Source organism: Engraulis encrasicolus, chromosome 19 (genome assembly GCF_034702125.1).
Source record: "Engraulis encrasicolus isolate BLACKSEA-1 chromosome 19, IST_EnEncr_1.0, whole genome shotgun sequence".
NCBI classification, from domain to species: Eukaryota; Metazoa; Chordata; class Actinopteri; order Clupeiformes; family Engraulidae; genus Engraulis; species Engraulis encrasicolus.
Window position 1 is genome coordinate 37,183,740 of NC_085875.1, and position 17,932 is coordinate 37,201,671.

General features: G+C 43.7%; 2 protein-coding genes across 4 annotated transcripts in view; both read left to right on the forward strand.

Annotated features, from left to right (window-relative positions):
- The window catches only part of dnajc27 (DnaJ (Hsp40) homolog, subfamily C, member 27), a 15,782-nt gene extending 1,490 nt beyond the window's left edge, over nucleotides 1-14,292 (forward strand). For all 3 annotated transcript variants that reach the window (XM_063184305.1, XM_063184306.1, XM_063184307.1), the window contains exons 3-8: nucleotides 2,136-2,218; nucleotides 2,315-2,384; nucleotides 6,703-6,867; nucleotides 7,715-7,837; nucleotides 8,349-8,509; nucleotides 11,593-14,292. In XM_063184305.1, coding sequence (XP_063040375.1) covers nucleotides 2,136-2,218; nucleotides 2,315-2,384; nucleotides 6,703-6,867; nucleotides 7,715-7,837; nucleotides 8,349-8,509; nucleotides 11,593-11,725 — 735 coding nt within the window. In that variant the 3' untranslated portion in view covers nucleotides 11,726-14,292. The remainder of the gene's footprint in view (nucleotides 1-2,135; nucleotides 2,219-2,314; nucleotides 2,385-6,702; nucleotides 6,868-7,714; nucleotides 7,838-8,348; nucleotides 8,510-11,592) is intronic.
- A 1,830-nt stretch (nucleotides 14,293-16,122) lies between these two features.
- Nucleotides 16,123-17,932, forward strand: part of si:ch211-132f19.7 (adenylate cyclase type 8) — a 30,663-nt gene continuing 28,853 nt past the window's right edge. Inside the window, exon 1 of the mRNA XM_063184300.1 lies at nucleotides 16,123-17,029. Coding sequence (XP_063040370.1) covers nucleotides 16,142-17,029 — 888 coding nt within the window. The 5' untranslated portion in view covers nucleotides 16,123-16,141. The remainder of the gene's footprint in view (nucleotides 17,030-17,932) is intronic.

Genomic DNA, 17,932 nt, shown 5'->3' on the forward strand with positions numbered 1-17,932 from the left:
ATCTCATAAAGGAACCAACATTAAGATACAAATATCGACATGTCGAAAGAACACACCTCTAACATTATGTGACAAAAACTCACGTTGAATATAAGCCTCACAAATAAGCCGAGTAGACTTTTCTTTGATGATGCACCACCATATGCCATATGGGTTGGAATATGCCATATTCGGCACAGGATCGACGGGCACAAAACAGCACCGCGCTCCTACTAGGCCACACGAAGGCTACACGCTGATCATTATTAAGATATTATCAATCATATGACACTATTAGTGTAGGCTGTATGTGCTGTGGTAAACTGGAAAATATGGGAGCATGTTAGGGTGCCAGCCAGCTGCCGTTTTCTCAGATCATGTGACATTCCGCGCTGTCTTTGACAGGTTGAAACCGAAGTGGCACTTTGAAAGCCAGCTTTAAAATCTTATTAAACAATGGCGTTATCTCAATTATTATGCCGACAACTTATCGATCAACCAGCGCGGCATACTTGTTTTTTTGTTTATGGCAACGTGACAAGGGGGGGGGACGATGCTTTGGCTGCTGCACTCTGTCTTTGACATGTTGAAACCTAGCGAAATTGCACTAGCTACTTTAAAAACGTATGCTTAAGTAGCTCAATAGCATGGTTTTAATGTAATCTTAATAAACAATGGCGTTATACCCATCATTATGCGACAATTTGGAAGTCGGTAGGTATATTTTGACACAGGGGCTGTTGTTGCATAACACAATAACTGCACGACCGCCGGCCATGGATAGAGTCATGACTACACAACACAGATGTTCGTGCTCGGATGTAGGGGCGATTTCGTTGCATATAAAGCAATAACTCCACGACCGACGGCCATGGAGTCGTAACGAAACACCTCGACCCGCAGCGCATTGACCGATGACCCTAGTACTAGGGTGCTACAATGGCAGAGAGGAATAGCATCTTTAGCATGCTGCTATCCTGCTAAGTGGCTGTCGGCCAGACTCACCCGTGGTCGCACTCGAGCTAGAGATATCCGTCAGCACACCTGCTATCCATAGACACTGCTTGTGGTAGCCTAGGAGTGTATTTCCAACCATGTCCACGGTCTCCAGATTTTTTAAGGTAAACAACAGGAGGGGTGGAAAACGCCCGGAGCACAACATTGATCTAGGTCACTTCAAAAGCCGATGCAGCGTTGTTTTGCCTTCTCCTTGTCAGCAACAGTTCCAGTAATTTTGACTTAAAGACACTTGTGCAGAGAGATGCCTTCAGTGAAGCTTGTACTTGTTGCAACCTGTACCATTTGGACCGCCACGAACACAATATTTTCCACTGTGCTTTGATTTACTAGCCATAGACGCCGCCATTGATTACTATAACTTTGTGGGTTCGGAGTTGGACTGTGTCAACCTTATGACGTCACGCATAAGACAATAAATTCGCACTACTGGACAAAATATTGCTCATTTTGAGCACGTTTTAACATGACTTCCCGGATAAAGTATTACACACACAATATCTTGTTTTAATCACAAAGCTTGGAACTTTTGTAATATGCAGCACAAACTGTAAAATTCCAACAATTAATATTCCTTTCATTTCTTCTTTAAAGCCAACAGTCATAAAATGTTTATGACATGGACACAATGTTATGACACATGCATAACTGTGCCATGTGCCACACTATTATGACACTCTAATGACATGCATATGACACCGGCATCAAGTAAAGTGTTACTGGATTATTTGACCATTCTTCCAAAAGTGCATTGGTGAGATAACATTTTGGTATCCTGTCTGTAATTGCTGCAATAGGTGGGATGACATCATGTTGAACATATGGGTTAGAAATGGGATGGCACTTAAGTTCATATGTAAATCAAGGCAAGGAATAGCCAATACTTTTGGCATTATAATGTATGATTTTGCTTGGCATTTCAATTATTGGACATTGATATCTGTATGCAAGTAGGTCATACCATTAGGTTAATGATTAATGACAGTAAGTGGTTTATAGGCCTTCAGGAAACAAAAACATTTTCCAAAGATCTATGCCAAACGTTAAGTTGTAAATGTATCTCAAACGGCCTGAAAGGGGCTTGAATACTAAATAAATGATTTGACTGGTTATTTTTGTTTTTGTCCTTTTTGTTTCAGAGTTGTATCATTAAACGCTACTGTGAGAAAAGATTTGTTCCCAAATACCTGGCCACAATTGGAATTGACTATGGGGTCACCAAGTAAGTATCTAAACTTGTTTAGATATGGTGGCAATGATCAACCACTATGCACCACTGTTCTGATTCTGAATGATTATTATTATTATTTTCTCCAAGAGTTCAAGTCCGTGACCGGGAAATCAAAGTCAACATTTTTGACATGGCGGGACACCCTTTCTTCTATGAGGTAGGAGCAACTCCTTTGTTTTTGTTGAATCATCAACACAAGTGATTGCCTTTCATAACATTGTTCTCAAATGCATTGCCTTAGATTTGGAGGTAGTGAAAACATGATGAACAATTTGTAAATGTAGGCATACAAATCCTATCCAGTCATTCCCAACCGGGGGTATGCAAGCAGACTGGGTACTTGTAAAACTAATAACACAGGCCCTGGGCCTGGGACCCGGGTTCGATTCCGGCCCGAGGTCATTTCCCCGAGATCCTCCCCCATTTTTCTCTTCCACTCGCTTCCTGTGTATATCTCACACTTTCCTGTCAATAAATGGCATAAAGCCACTAAAAAAAACAATAGCAACAACATGTTGCAGATGTATAGAAGAGAGAATGAGAGGTGGTACTCATGGCATGGCAAAAATGGCTTTGGGGGTACGGATGGCAAAAATGGCTGGCTGGCTAACACTGCATGTGCTGCATTGTACCCAAGCCATGGCTAGGGTGTGTCTATGGAGGGAAGTGCACAAAAACTAAATACATTGTATAAGAAGCAGTATAAAACAATAGGTTCCTATGCAGGGATGCACGATGCATCGGCCTTAACATCAATTCGGTATCGGCCAATATTTGACATTTTCCAACATATCGGTCCGACGGGTAAAACTGGGCGGATATTAACGCCAATGTTTTTTAGTCCACTTGCGAGTTGTATAGTGTTTGGGAGGGGGATCTCAATGACCATTGACCATTCTGAAAAATAAAACATTGGTATCGGTTAATACTTAATGTTCATTAGTGCGCTATCTGAAATTAGAATTCAGTAGCCTATGTCTGCATACATCTTCGTTCTCGCTGGAGAACGGGCTTCTTGTGATTGTGGCTTTCTCGCAGGAGAACCACAGTACGCATGGCGAACCGATCATTAAAGTGCTTTACGGGGTTGCTGGACCACTGTACTCGAGGAGCGTAAGTTAAAAGCAAATGGCAAAATTGCGTATTTAGGCAAGGTCGCTGGCCATGGTGCTGAAATTACTGCTGAGCCCATTGTTGGCTATGTTTAAAAAACAATTCTTGGGCTCCGGAGTACGGTGCTCCAACTGAGAGCTCGGACAATACCCGCACCCGTAAATATGTGCGAGCTCTGAGCGAACACCCCCAGGCTGATTATTGGGAGAGTGAGCAGAACCGAGGAGGCGCGAGGGCGGAAAACGCAGGAGCAGGTGAGCGGGCGTGTCAGCTGTCATTGCACTTACTAATCCGTCGAATGATGGCTGAGCGGAGAATGAGAATCAGGTGGGTAGGTAGGCGTGCCTGTCTTAACGCGCAGAAAATGAATGAATGACAGACAAGCAGGGAATAGAGTAGGTGTTAAACACAAGCAGGTAATAGGAGTGCTTCTGGGTCTCCACCTTTTTTCCTTGGTGCTCATCAGTGTAGGGACTCTCAAACTTGGTCCAGGAAGACAGATGCAGAGGCACTCAAGGTTGCAATTTTTGTACTTTTTTATTTGGCTACAATACCTAGTACGCGTTTCGGCCCTCATGGCCTTCTTCTTGATACGCCCTGAAGGGCCGAAACACGTAGGCATTGTAGCCAAATAAAAAAGTACAAAAATTGCAACCTTGAGTTAGGGCTGGGCAATATGACGATATATATCGTTATCGTGATATAAAGGTGTATATCGTGACCTTTCTCCTATATCGTTTATATTGTGATAGTCATTTTATCAGTTGTATACAATTGAATATCATTTAATTACATTTCATGTTGTCACAATACACACTATAAGTTCATGTAACTGTAAAAATAACAATAAAAAGATCCATTTTAAAGAAAGGTTGTTTTGCGACATGAAAAAAATAAAGAGCAAATAAAGAGAATAAATGAAAACGTATGTAATTGTGCAATATCGTGATATATATCGTTATCGTGATATAAAGTAATCCATATCGTGATATAGTTTTTTTTCCATATCGCCCAGCCCTACCTTGAGTGCTTCAGCATCTGTCTTCCTGGACCAAGAGTGCAGGTGTTAATTTAGACCTGTGAAATTTCATTACGCTTCTCCCGAACTTTGGTTCTTCACAAAACATGCATTTATCGGCCAAAACAGCAATATCAATATCGGACATCGTATCGGCCAAAATGTTCTCATCGGTGCATCTCTACTATGCCCCTTTGGTGCTTGGGTCATTAAAATGATGTTCCACTATTTGCTTCTGCTGCCTTCTGAACAGAGCCCCACAGTACAGTACAACCCTACAGCCAACTGCTGAAATGGTGTGTCGAGTGTGCTATATTCAACCCCACTGTAGAAACAAGTGGTGTACAGTGTAGCCTTTCCTGGCTGCCTCAATAACAAGTGCTGCCCTCTATGCAGACAAGGCCAATCTTTTGATCCTTTTATAAGAACAATCCTTTGTCTTAAAATCTCTTAATATAATTTAAAACTTTAATATACAGTATATTAAAAATATATAATATTGACATTATGTTATACTGCTAGCCTTATCCATTGTCAGTGTAGCCTTTGTCTAGGTTGTTTGTCTTGTGTCTGTTATGTGTGTGTAATTTGCTGCTGCATCACTGCAGTTCCCTTCGGGGATTGATAATGCAACACACCCACCCACCTATTGATTCAGCCATTGATCCATCCTTTCAAATAAACATAACCTGTACACACAGTAATCATAAGAACAAGCCTTTATGTCATCACTGCATATTGTGGAGTGCTCATTTATTGTGTTTTCCAACTTTGCAGTGGCTTTTAAAATGCTTTAAATACTGAATCTCTGGAACAGTTTGAAGGAAACATGCTCCATTTGCAAAGAAAATGCTCATCAGGCCTGTTAATGTGAAGGGTCTTTTATTCACCAGCAGAGGGCAACAAAGAGCTAGATACTGTATATTCACACATCAACTATTCACACATCAACTGTGTTATTGAGGCATTGAGGTGCAGAATACCTGATGCCACATACACAGTTTACAGTATTTTATCCACTAACACAATATAAAAGATTTGTTAGCTAGAGAGGCTTTTAGTTCAGCAGATATTTTGGGTGCATTCATTTATTGAAGCCTTGCTATTTGCATTTTGACACGCTACCAAAAGGACTACATTGCCCTGCCCAGAATAATTTGCAGTGTCATAAAATCATTAGCGCCAACCTGCCAGAGTTGCAGGACATATTCCAGGGACAAACAAGGTCTGACATATCCCTTCTCGGGCAGTCACAAAATCTTACAAGAACTGTCAAACCTGGATCGCCGGCGTAGTAACCCAGTGCAGGGCCTCAGTTTTGTTCTTTTGATTTAAAGGGACACTGTGCAGGAAATGTTCAAAAAAGGTACTGCAATTATGCTGCTGAAACTGGGCTGCCTATTGCCAGGTTTCATCTTTACATGAAAGTTTACCAAGTAATAAACAAATATTTTCTAGTATGGTCCAAGTACAGTCATTTTTGCAGCTAAAAATGGCTATTTTTGGAAATTCAAAATGGCGGACCATGGAGAAGATCCCCCTTTTCATGTATGAAAAGTGCAATTTTTCCAGTCAAAATGAATACTTAGAATTTGATGCTAGTGGTAAGTATTCATGAAAAAGGTAACATTAGTGAATGGGCAGCATGAATTCTGGAAATAAACAACAAAAAATATCACACAGTGTCCCTTTAAAAAAAAAAAACCTTCCTTTTGTCTGTATAATGGAAATGACTTGCTTATAACCAATGATGTATATCACTATTTCATTATTTATTTTTAAGATTTCTTGTACAGAGGGGATTATGAGTTGCAATCTAAACGTCTCTGCTCTCTCCATGCATGCATTAACAAGTCCGCTTGAATGTTGACCAAGCAGTTAGAGTTAGTTTATGTGGTTGCCAACTACCTGATGTCCTCCTCTACCTGGTTGTTGTAACAATATATACAGTATATATATAAAATATACAGTGTTTCCCACTGGTATCAGACCTACAGTATGACTATGATCATTGGAGAGGCTATTCTGTGCAGTTTCATAAGAAATATGATAGGAACCCCCTAAGAATATACTGTGTACACAATGTTGAATCAACTCACACTCAGAAACTTACTTGCATACAAATTACATCCACAGCACAAAATCTTTATCAGGGCGCCTAGTCAAGGTGGTGGGTGTCAGGGTGGGCACCTTAAGTGCTAGGGGGAAACTTTGGTACATAATGTGTCGGTAAGTCTGTCTGTCTGTCTGCCTGTCTGTCTGTCTGTCTGTCTGTCTGTCTGTCTGTCTGTCTGTCTGTCTGTCTCACTCACACTCTGTGTCTGCCTGTTTCTCTCTGGATCAGGTACGCAACGAGTTCTACAAAGACTCCCAAGGGGTGATCCTGGTGTATGACGTGGGGCTGAGGGAGAGCTTTGACGCCCTGGACAGCTGGCTGGCCGAGATGAAGCAGGAGATGGGCTCGCAGGCCAATATGGAGAGCATTGTCTTTGTAGTCTGTGCCAACAAGGTTAGATACAGACAGACATGGGAAAGATTAGATAATTTCATTCCCACACAGTTGTTTGAATTGCTAAACGATTTCTGCAATTTTCTGATGTTGTCTGGTGTAACATATGGCTTTAGTCCTAATCAGCTGAAAGATCTTCTCATCAAAAACAGTCCGATGAGCGGATGGTTGTTAGCTTGATTATCATCGACTTTCATATCTCTTTGAGACTTGGTCTGACCAAGAGCATACCAATTTGCATGGTCGACCTGCCTCCCTTGGTTTGCTAATGGTTGTATGCTTCCCGGCAAAGTGGGAGGAGTTACCGTTTTTTTTTTCCGGGAGCTCAGAAACGATATTGTATTGCTCTTGGCCTGACTACAAGCAACGCTGAAGGTGTTGCGTCAGGCCAGCCGCACATTGGCTCCGACAGCACTGCGGCGCACTTTTGCTTCCGACATAATTCGGACCCCCAAACCCAATTTCACACGAACATAGCATTGACTGGCGCGGACATCGGCGCCAGTGTGCGGGGTTCTATTGAAAACAATGGAATCGAACTTTTGCGGAGCAGTGCGCAGCACTTTGTCGGAGCCTATGTGCGGAAGCCCTCACTGGGAGGGCATGGCCTGGCTAGGTGGTTGTAACTGGGGCTTTATAATACATACACTATAATAGAGTTGAAGTATCCAGGGCACTCTTCCCAACTTGTTTTTAACTTTTCTATTATGATTTAGCCATTTAATAAAGCTATTTTTACTTTTTTAGGAAGAGTGCCTCGGATACTTCAACTCCAAACTTATCCTATTGTACATACACTATAATACCTTTACATACATTTGGTGACTGTGTCCCATGTTCCCTAAAGGTGGACCTGACCAAGCGGAGGGTGGTGGACGAGAGCGAAGGCCGACTGTGGGCCGAGAGCCGCGGATTCCACTACTTCGAGACCTCAGCCCAGAGTGGAGAGGGCATCAGTGAAATGTTCCAGGTGTGTGTGTGCTTTTGTGTGTGTGTGTGTGTGTGTGTGTGTGTGTGTGTGTGTGTGTGTGTGTGTGTGTGTGTGTGCTTTTGTGTGTGTGTGTGTGTGTGTGTGTGTGTGTGTACCCCTGTAGCCCCTTGTACCCCTGAATAGGCTTCAGACCAGTATAACTTTTTTTGCTACTTTAATATTGTTTGGGGCGCTGTATGGATCAATCAGTCAAAAATGTATTTACTGTATGTAGCACAATATCGCAACTGCCTCAGTGCTTTCAAATACACACATACACATACACATTCTCACATTCCTACACCACCTCCCGAGGCTGATAAGAAGGCCCCAATTGTCTAGAGTTAATGTGAGAAGATGCTCTTACACGCACGCACGCACGCACACACACACACATACACACACACACACACACACACACACACATAGGAATAATAGCCCTAAAAAAATGATCCAAAATGACATATTGACATGTGTTGTTCTGCACATCGTCCTTCTTGTGTCCCCCCAGGCCTTCTTCTCCTCCATAACAGACATGTGTGAAAATGGAGGGAAGAGGCCGGCACCGGAGGTCAACGCTGGCTTCACCAAGGAGCAGGCGGACACCATCCGCCGCATCCGGAACAGCAAAGACAGCTGGGACATGCTGGGGGTGAAGCCTGGGGCCACACGGTAGGTGGTCTTTTCTTTCTCGTCTGTTTCTCTGTCTTTTATTTTTATTTTCTTGTTTCCAAGTTGCAGAAACAACTCCAGTGGCCTAGAAATTCATGAAAACTACATGCGTGAGTGCATAGGTATTAGGGCTGTAACGATATTGTATCGAACCGAGAAATCGTGATAGTCAGAGTCACGATACTGTATCGTGATACAAGGAGGCAGTACCGTGATACGCCCTTTCAATTTTTTGTTACCCATCAGGCCAGAAAACAGCCACATGATATGAAGTGATAGTACTTCCAAGCTTCAAATCATCATCATCATCATTATTATATCTAAACTTTTAAAAACTATTCGTAGCCTCCACCTATTCTATACTCTATCATAGTTTGTATTTGTATTTATAATTTTATTCTATAATATTAGAAAATGTGAAAGTGGTCAGTCATGAACTCTACATACTTCCCAGACATCATGCCACCTCTTTGCTGATGCCTCATTACACCCTAATTCTTAACACAATCCTTTAGCAAAATGAAATGCAGCATTAAACACCTGAGTGTGTTTGCTGCTGCCAAGTGTGAGCCCAGGCCCATTGGCTTGATCTCTGAGCTGGCTGCCAACGGCCGCTTCTACTTTTAGCGATGCCACTTGAAGGCTTTATCCTCTTTTCCCTCTACTTTGTTTATGTCTCAATATTTGTGCATGTGTTGTTGTTGCGTTTCTTCGTCTAGTCAAGTCACTAAATGTGAATTCAGGTCAAGCATTAGAATTTTACTGTCGACTAGTGTGATCTGATCTCTCTCTCTCTCTCTCTCTCTCTGACTCTGTCTCGTCTCTGTCTCTGTCACTCTCTCACGCTCTCTCTCTCTCTCTCTCTCTGACTCTGTCTCGTCTCTGTCTCTGTCACTCTCTCACGCTCTCTCTCTCTCTGTTTTTACTGTAAGTTTTACTGTCATAATTTGTGTTGTGTAGTTTGAATTGCACATTTGAAGTCTGGTGAAATGCAATTTCAGTTAACAATACAACGCAATGACCACATTATAATATAAATGTAGTCATGCATTTAGATGGATAAACAAATCAGTGACCACCAGTTATTGCAAGGAACAGACCCGTCAGTTATGTGAACAGCTCCTGTGCAGCACTCCTTAGGTGGGGCGTAAAATGGTACAATGTTAAAAAATGAACTACTAAAAAGAAAACCACACACACTGGCCCTTTAGATAATTCTGAAATGATGCTCAAATAATGGTGGTTGGCAGTGGAGTGGTGAGCTGAGCAGGTGTGAAAGGCAGTACAGCACAGCACAGGGCAGGACAGCACAGCAAAGGGCAGGACAGCACAGCACAGCACAGCTCAGGGCAGGACAGCACAGCACAGCACAGCACAGCACAGCTCAGGGCAGGACAGCACAGCACAGCACAGCACAGCACAGCTCAGGGCAGGACAGCACAGCACAGCACAGCACAGCACAGCACAGCACAGCACAGCACAGCACAGCACAGCACAGCACAGCACAGCACAGCACAGCACAGCACAGGACAGCGCAGCACAGCACAGCATAGCACAGGGCAGGACAGCACAGCACAGCACAGGGCAGGACAGGGCAGGACAGGGCAGGACAGCACAGCGCAGGACAGCGCAGGACAGCACAGGGCAGCACAGGGCAGGACAAGGCACTGCTCCAGGGCCAGCCAACTGGAGGACAGGTGGAATCCAATTAGGCTTCACATCCCAGATTAATCAGCCTTGCTTGTCAATCGCCTCTATTTCTCTCTCTCTCTCTCTCTCTCTCTCTCTCTCTCTCTCTCTCTCTCTCTCGTGCCGTTTCTGTCTCGTCCTCTCCTTTTATTCCATTCGTCCTTCTTTTTCTCCTTCCTTTCATAGTCTTTTTTGTACTTCTGTCCTAGTCTCTGTTTTTTTCGCCCTCGTCTTTTCCTCTACATTCTTCTATCCCCTTCTCTACTCTTCCTGATCCTCGGCCAGTATATCACATTTTCTCCCCTGCTGTTGCGTGGGGCGGTGCTCCAAGTGAATTCCCCTGGGCACGTGCTGTACTGTACTCTTCCTTGGCTCCAGTGCTCAGCTCATCGCCAGGCGGCCTCCACTGCTCCTCTCCTCTGCTCTTCTGCTGCCTATTAGAGGCTGGCACTGGGCCACAAATACAGTAATTCACTCAGGGATGCTCAGGTTCACGATCACTGCTTCAAGGATAAGTGAAGTGATCAGCCTCTGGCCAATCCAGTCAAGGTCATGTTTTAGGAACGAATGCATAAAAAAAATTAGAACAGAGTGCAAACACTGTGTTTCAAGTCAAGTCAACTCGGCTTTATTTTCAATTTCTTTACATGCACTGGTCATACAAAGACTTCAATTTTCATTTCTTACTTGCCCATGCAGACATACTTTGGGTATAGACATAGACAGAACACATGCAATACACATACAGACATTGAAAGTGCAAGACTGGACAACAGAAGACATATAGAGAACAGATATTAAAAAGAGGTATTTGTTTCAGGTACTAATGTATGATTCTGGAAATGTAAGATACTAAAAATTCATTGCACCTGTCATAGACTTTTCAGAAAAGAACAGTTCACTCTTTTCATGGACCTGCATGCATCAAAATCCAAACATAGCAGATTTGCATCAGGTGTTCATGTGTGCCGAGGTTCTAGGGATGTAAATAATAATCGTTTTGTATCGTTGCATCGATCCTACAGCCCACGATTCAATTAATGGATTCATCCACAGTACAAGAAAATAGATTACTCGTTATTAACCGACTAATCGTTTTTTTCTTCTTATTTCACGCATTTTGTGAGGCATTTTATTTTGCTAATACGGTAATAATAATAGTGAGTGTAATAATGATCTTTCTCAAATAAAATGCATGTAGAAATGTTTCATTTATTTAACATTTCACATAAGCCAAGCCTGTAAAGTGAAACGATATATGAACTTTTGATTTGAATCAAGGAGCATGCGTAAGTATTGAAAATGAATCAAATCGCCGGCCTTAGAAATCAATATTGAATCGAATCGTCACAAAGCCTCTGATTTACACCCCTACGTGGTTCTGTGTGTTTCAGGGAAGAGGTAAACAAGGCCTACAGGAAGCTGGCTGTTCTGCTGCACCCAGACAAGTGTGTGGCACCAGGCAGCGAGGACGCCTTCAAGGCTGTGGTCAACGCTCGCACCTCGCTACTCAAGAACATCAAGTAGGGGCAGCCCGCGCCTCAAAACATGCCCCATTTTTACAGTACTCCCGTCCCGTCCACTGAACACTTGTCAGAGTTAACTATCCAACAGCCACCAGTGTTGAGGAAGTTGCCATTTGTATCCACACCAAACTAATATATATATATATATATACATTAGTTATATATATATATATATATATATGAAACACCGATGATGTGCCACAATAACATCACATCTCCACATTTATTTTTTTTTATTTTATTTTTTTACATAATTAAAGATTATTGGTTATGCCCGTTTTTGTTTTAACCATATATGTCCCATTTTACTTTATTGTTCAATTAGGAAAGTTACAGAGTCGATGTGACCTGATTGGCTCAAAGCAGGATGTGCTCTACTGACTTGCTACTTACATCCACTTAGGCCGCTATCATTAGCCACCACAACTTTAGTCCTTCCAAAGGCCAACAGTTGGCTATACTTTAGGAGATGACACCTACCACAGCTGGGTGACTGTGTAAATGCTCTTCTGGACTGCTGTGGTTGCGTGCACCCTAGTTTGCTTAAAACGGCAAACAAAAATGAGACTTTTGTTTTGCTGTCAGCTGAACGAACTGTTGTGCCTGTACAATTAATGTTTGTCCCTTCAGTGACAAAGTTTGGACAAGTTATACCTCTGTGGGTTACATAAAGCCAGGCTCAAACTACACGATTCCCGATTTTGTGTCCGATTTTGACGTCGGGGTGCACCGCACACTAGAACAGAATCGCAACTGTCAATCTTGTCCCTGGTCGTAACCACCCGAGACAATGCCCGACGTTCTATTTCCAGTCGCAAATATCAATAATACTGTTTGATTTCTACGATTTGCGATCGGCGACTCTTGGAGCTGCCAAAATTCTATCTTAGAATGTCGCACACGACAAGGACAACTTGCCCGACAATCGCTTGTGATGATCCTGTGGGGTAGCGTTCCACCGATTGTTGTAAGGGGGGGTTTCAGCCGAGAATCGGGCCGATAGTCGTGTAGTTTGAGCCTAGCTTTAAACACCTGCATCGTGCTGCCCTGTTAAACTTATTGGACTCTAGCTCATTCAGTCTCGCCACTTCTGGTTTTGTGTTACAATGGCTTTGCGAGGGATCCTGGAAAGGCCTTAAGGCTCAAACACCACTGCAGCACTAATAGTCTTAGCTGCTGTGTGACACTGCAACCCCTGTATGTTTGTGCTTAAGATAATCTTTTCCTAGAGGTCGAAACACCTTCATCCCAAGCCATTCACATTAGTTAGATCACTGACTAATGGTGCATACTGGTTTCCTGCTCCCCAGCCCATTACCCCATGCATTTCTTTCCTTTGTTCTTCTGTCCTTGTTTTTGACCACAGGACTGTGCTTGTGGTAGTAGGCAGGGGTGCATTCTCAAAAGCGTAGTTGTTAGCCAGTTAGCAACTTGGGTAGTTGCCAATGGGAAATTGCATTGCAAACAACAAAGTAGCTAACATAGTTAGCAACTATGGTTTCGAGAAATGCTCCCCAGTTTTGTATGTAAATCGTTGTCGGTATTTAATATGTACAGTACATACTGTAAGGCCATTTAAGTGAAATATATGCTTATTTATTGAAGAAAAATATAGCCTGTATGGTGTGAAATCTCTTAACTGGTATTGTAAGTTTGAGCAACTAGTGATTTTTGAGCCCTCTACATTTTTGCACGAATTCTACACAGATGTTTGAGATCTACTGTATGTGTTTGTGAAAACATTCATTTTGAAACTCTGACAGACGATCATTACAGACTTTGTCTTTAAAAACCGCACTTTCAACGTAGTCTTGAAAATTCAATTCATGACTGGAATGATGTTCAGGGGTGTCTGAGTGGGTGGGGTACTACAGCTGATGAAATTCTAACAATCTTGTTTCCCTGTTGGGGAAAAAAAAATCAATAGTCCAGTACTGAACTCCACACAGCATTCAGACAAGAGTGATTTGAAAGCATAACTGTTTACAGATGACATCTCCCTTATTAGTTTAGGTTTACCAGCCCAATTAGTAATTACTGCAGAGAGGCTGTGAAGACCAAGATCATCTTAGATCTGTTTGAAGTACCGGTATGGTGGAGTTCACACTTCACAGAGGCCAGTTCTATACACGCGTAGTTCCATCATACGGTTCCCCTTCCTCAAGTGAAACAAGTCAGTGCCAATAAGGGAATGTTTCCACAATGTTTACATTAAACAAACTAATTACCACTACTGCTGTAAACAACTGCTCATGATAATGGTGCCAAATAATAGCCACCGCTGACTTAGTGGCACTCACTGCATTTGTACATTAGTCCTGGAAGAGCACTACCGTAAGATATTCCTCTTTATAATGTTTGCACTGACTGCATTTGTTTTCTGTTTTGTTAAGAAGTTTTGGTCATCCATGTTATGTAGTAGATTTTTCTTTTTGATATGTTACTTGAAATATTTTCTTTTTTTTATGTCGTGCATTTATCTGAAGTTGTCAAGAGGAAATGCATATCAATGTCTTTTTGTTTTCTTTGGAATGAATGCATATGCTTTAAATATCTATTAAATTATATGTTATCCAAAGTTTTTTGTAGTTTTGTATTCTGTTTTACTGGCTAGGAGCATCCCTGAGTTTTGTGGTATTGCTTTTATTAATTTATTTATATATAAAAAAAAAGAGAGCTCATTGAGCTGTACAGTAAGACACTTAGCTGGAAGCTTAGCTTAGTAAGGCACTTGATTAAGAACTAGTGTTCTTAATCTTAATTCATTTCTTGGGAGAGTGTAATAGACAGGGAAGCTGGGAGTACTTTGCTGGTCAAAAGTCCAAAGTCAAAACAAAAATACAGTAATGGCTGCTTTGTTTGTCCAACCATTTCTTGACAAATGCTAAACAACTGGATTGACATTGGCTGCCTTCCCTTTACCTGTGGGTAATCCTCTAGATAAGTCAAGTCAACACCCCACATCTATTCATAGCTCCGTTGGAAGAAAGGCATGTTAGGCTCGTTTTGATGGTACAGTGCTTTTAGTTTTGCCTGTTTTGGAGTTGTCTTTGCCTTGTGTTTGGGAAAGGCCATATTCATTTGGATTAGCTGCTGACAGATTAGGATCCCTCCACTCTGGACACAAGGCGACTGGCGAGGAGCTTTCCTCGGCCATCTGGCCATTGTGTCAGCGTGACGAAGCTTTGGGACAGTACAGCTCAAGGGACTTTACCATACAATCTGCTAAAGTGTTTCCCCCTCTGCGCTTGCTTGCGTTCCCTCATGGCTGACACCAATGGAATGCTTCATTCATATACCGTTTCAGTTACAGGTTCTCATGGAAGACGAGACTCTGTCCCTGGACTCAGGAGTGAATTTAAAGTTGGTTGGTAGAGTAAGCTTTTATATGTTTCCTTCGAAATACTAAGGAACTATGGACTTTTTAGCACATGGAATTTCCTCAAGGAAAATGGTTATTCCATACTCCTTTTAGCCGTTCTGATGAGAGGGAAGTCGGTGTTATTCTTCTATCTTGCACTATACTGCATCTGATACCACCAGGTGCAGAATGGAGCTATGGAATGGATCCAACAGGACTTACTAAGTCTGTGGTAAGTACCCTTTACATTGAGTACCTAAGTTACCAAAGTTACAACATATTGAAGTGTGTGTGTGTGTTACCAAAGTTACAACATATTGAAATGTGTGTGTGTGTGTGTGTGTGTGTGTGTGTGTGTGTGTGTGTGTGTGTGTGTGTGTGTGTGTGTGTGTGTGTGTGTGTGTGTGTGTGTGTGTGTGTGTGTCAAAGTAATGTTGATGGCTTGGCATAGAAAATGTTAATGCCAGCCAATGTTGTTGTCCAAAGCGACTTATAGATTTTATAGGATATTGGTTATAGTCCCTGGAGCATTGTGGGGTTAGGTGTCTTGTCCAAGGGTACTTCAGTCATACAGTAGATGTAGATGTAGATATGGGTATGGGTGCGATTCGAACCAGGGGCAGAGCTATAGGGGGGGCAAGTGGGACATTTGCACCTGAGCCCAGGGCCCTCATATGTGGGTGTTACGGGGCCCTATTGTGACCATGGCAGGCCGTATGGGGGGCCCTTATCAGTGTTTTGCCCTTGGGCCCTGTGTGCAATTGTTCCGCCACTGATTCGAACCCTCAACACTGATCTTAAGACCACTCCCCTAACCATTAGGCCATAGCTGACCCATTTCTGACGAATTGTACGACCTTCGCAGCGAAATTTGAGTTGAATATTTATCAGTAAATCTCAAAAGGTACTATTAAACTTCTTAGTTTTCCAATATTAATCTTTTAACAGTGTTATACAGTCAGACTCTGTACTGTGGCTGCTGCTGCAGATTATGATTTGTCCTCACAGAGTCCGTGGCCAGCCCTAGTGGTGTTTGAACTCAACTGAGGACTCACGATGGCATCAGGGAACCAAGTCCACAGCCCCACAGACATCGCGTTGCACCAACCTGATGCAAACTCAAAGCGCAAGCAGATGAAATGGCAGGACGCCGTCCGCTACATCATCGACCAGCGGGGACAGGTGCAGGCAAGCGATCTGCAGACCGCCAGCACACACAAGATCATCGTGACTGACGCCTACATTGAAGACATCAACCGTCATATCCGCAGTAAACTGGCACATAACAGCAACAGCAACGGCATCTACAAACGCCGTGCCTCAGGTCCTCGTGTCCACCCCGCGCGTGACCGCCTGGCCAATGGCACACAAAAGAAGCCCACAGACACCAGTGTCAGCGACGTGGACTTCTTCGTCAGCTGGGGATCGACGGTGCGCGGCGTGTTCCTGCCCGCGCTCCACCACACCTTCAAGTCTCAGGACCTGGAGAAGCTCTACCAGCAGTTCTCCTCCGACCAGCGCCGCACCTCCCTGGCGGTCACCAACTTCATCGACATCATCACCAAGCTCCACATCATCGTCATCTACCTGGCCGTGGCCCCCGAGATGATCGACTCGGTGCGCGGGGGGCTGGCCGGCCTCTTCATGGCCCTGGACAGCGTGCTCTGCGTCCTGGTGATCGTCAGCAAGGGCAGTTTGTCGCCCGAGCACCTGCGCTACGCCGGTCTCGCCATCTGGTTGTCACAGACTGTGCAGGTGCTGGCGGGCCTGGTGTACGGGCTGGAGAAGGACCAGTCGTGGTACGTGCTGTTCATCCTCTTCTCCACCTACACGCTGCTGCCTCTGCCCCTGCTCTGGTCCATCTGCACCGCATGCCTCACCTCCACCCTGCACCTGCTGGTGGAGTCCATACAGAACTTTAACGATGTCACCATCATCAGAAAGGTGAGACGGACTGACTCTCGTGCTTGTTACCATGTAACCATGGGCAGTCAAGGGTAAGCGGTTAGGGCGTCAGACTTGTAGCCCAAAGCTGGCCAGTTCGACTCCCGACTCCCGGCAGGTTGGTGGGGGGAGTAATTAACCAGTGCTCTACCCCATCCTCCTCCATGACTGAGGTACCCTGAGCATGGTACCGTCCCGCCGCACTGCTCCCTTGGGGCGCCATTGAGGGCTGCCCCCTTGCACGGGTGAGGCATAAATGCAATTTTGTTGTGTGCAGTGAACACCATGGAATGCTGTGTCACAATGACAATGGGAGGTTCCCAGTTGGGCTTTCACGTACTCTTAATTACACTGCCTGAGCTGGTTTGTACTGGGCCCTTAATTTAGAGGACCAGAGGTCCCAAAGGGTCATTTTGTACCATATGTTTGGCAATCTAGGTGGATATTCCTGCATTATTCAAGGCTGTCAGATATTTATGGGATGGTTGTCCTCTGGGCCTCAACAGTTTCAGCGGTCTATTTCCAAACTCCCATCCCTGAAGGTCCCATGAGCCTGTGTCTATCACCCACTGAAATTGCTCAGGTAGTGCTGCTTATCCAACGTCATCACATCAATGTGAGCTTTGGTGAGAAGGTTTGCTGTGTCCTCCAGCTCAAGGCCCAGGACATGGAGGAGATACCAGGAGGCACGTCAGTACATCAGGATATGTGGGGCATAGGCAGAGTTGGATCAAGTAGAAGTAGAAGTACTCTTACAGATGTAATTACACCTGTAGTATGATATTATACATTTGAAACCATGTTATATCATACCACAAGTGTTGTAATTACATTTGTAAGAGTACATCTACTTCTACTTCGGGAGAGTTATGGTCCAGCAACTGCACTACTATCTCCTTCTTT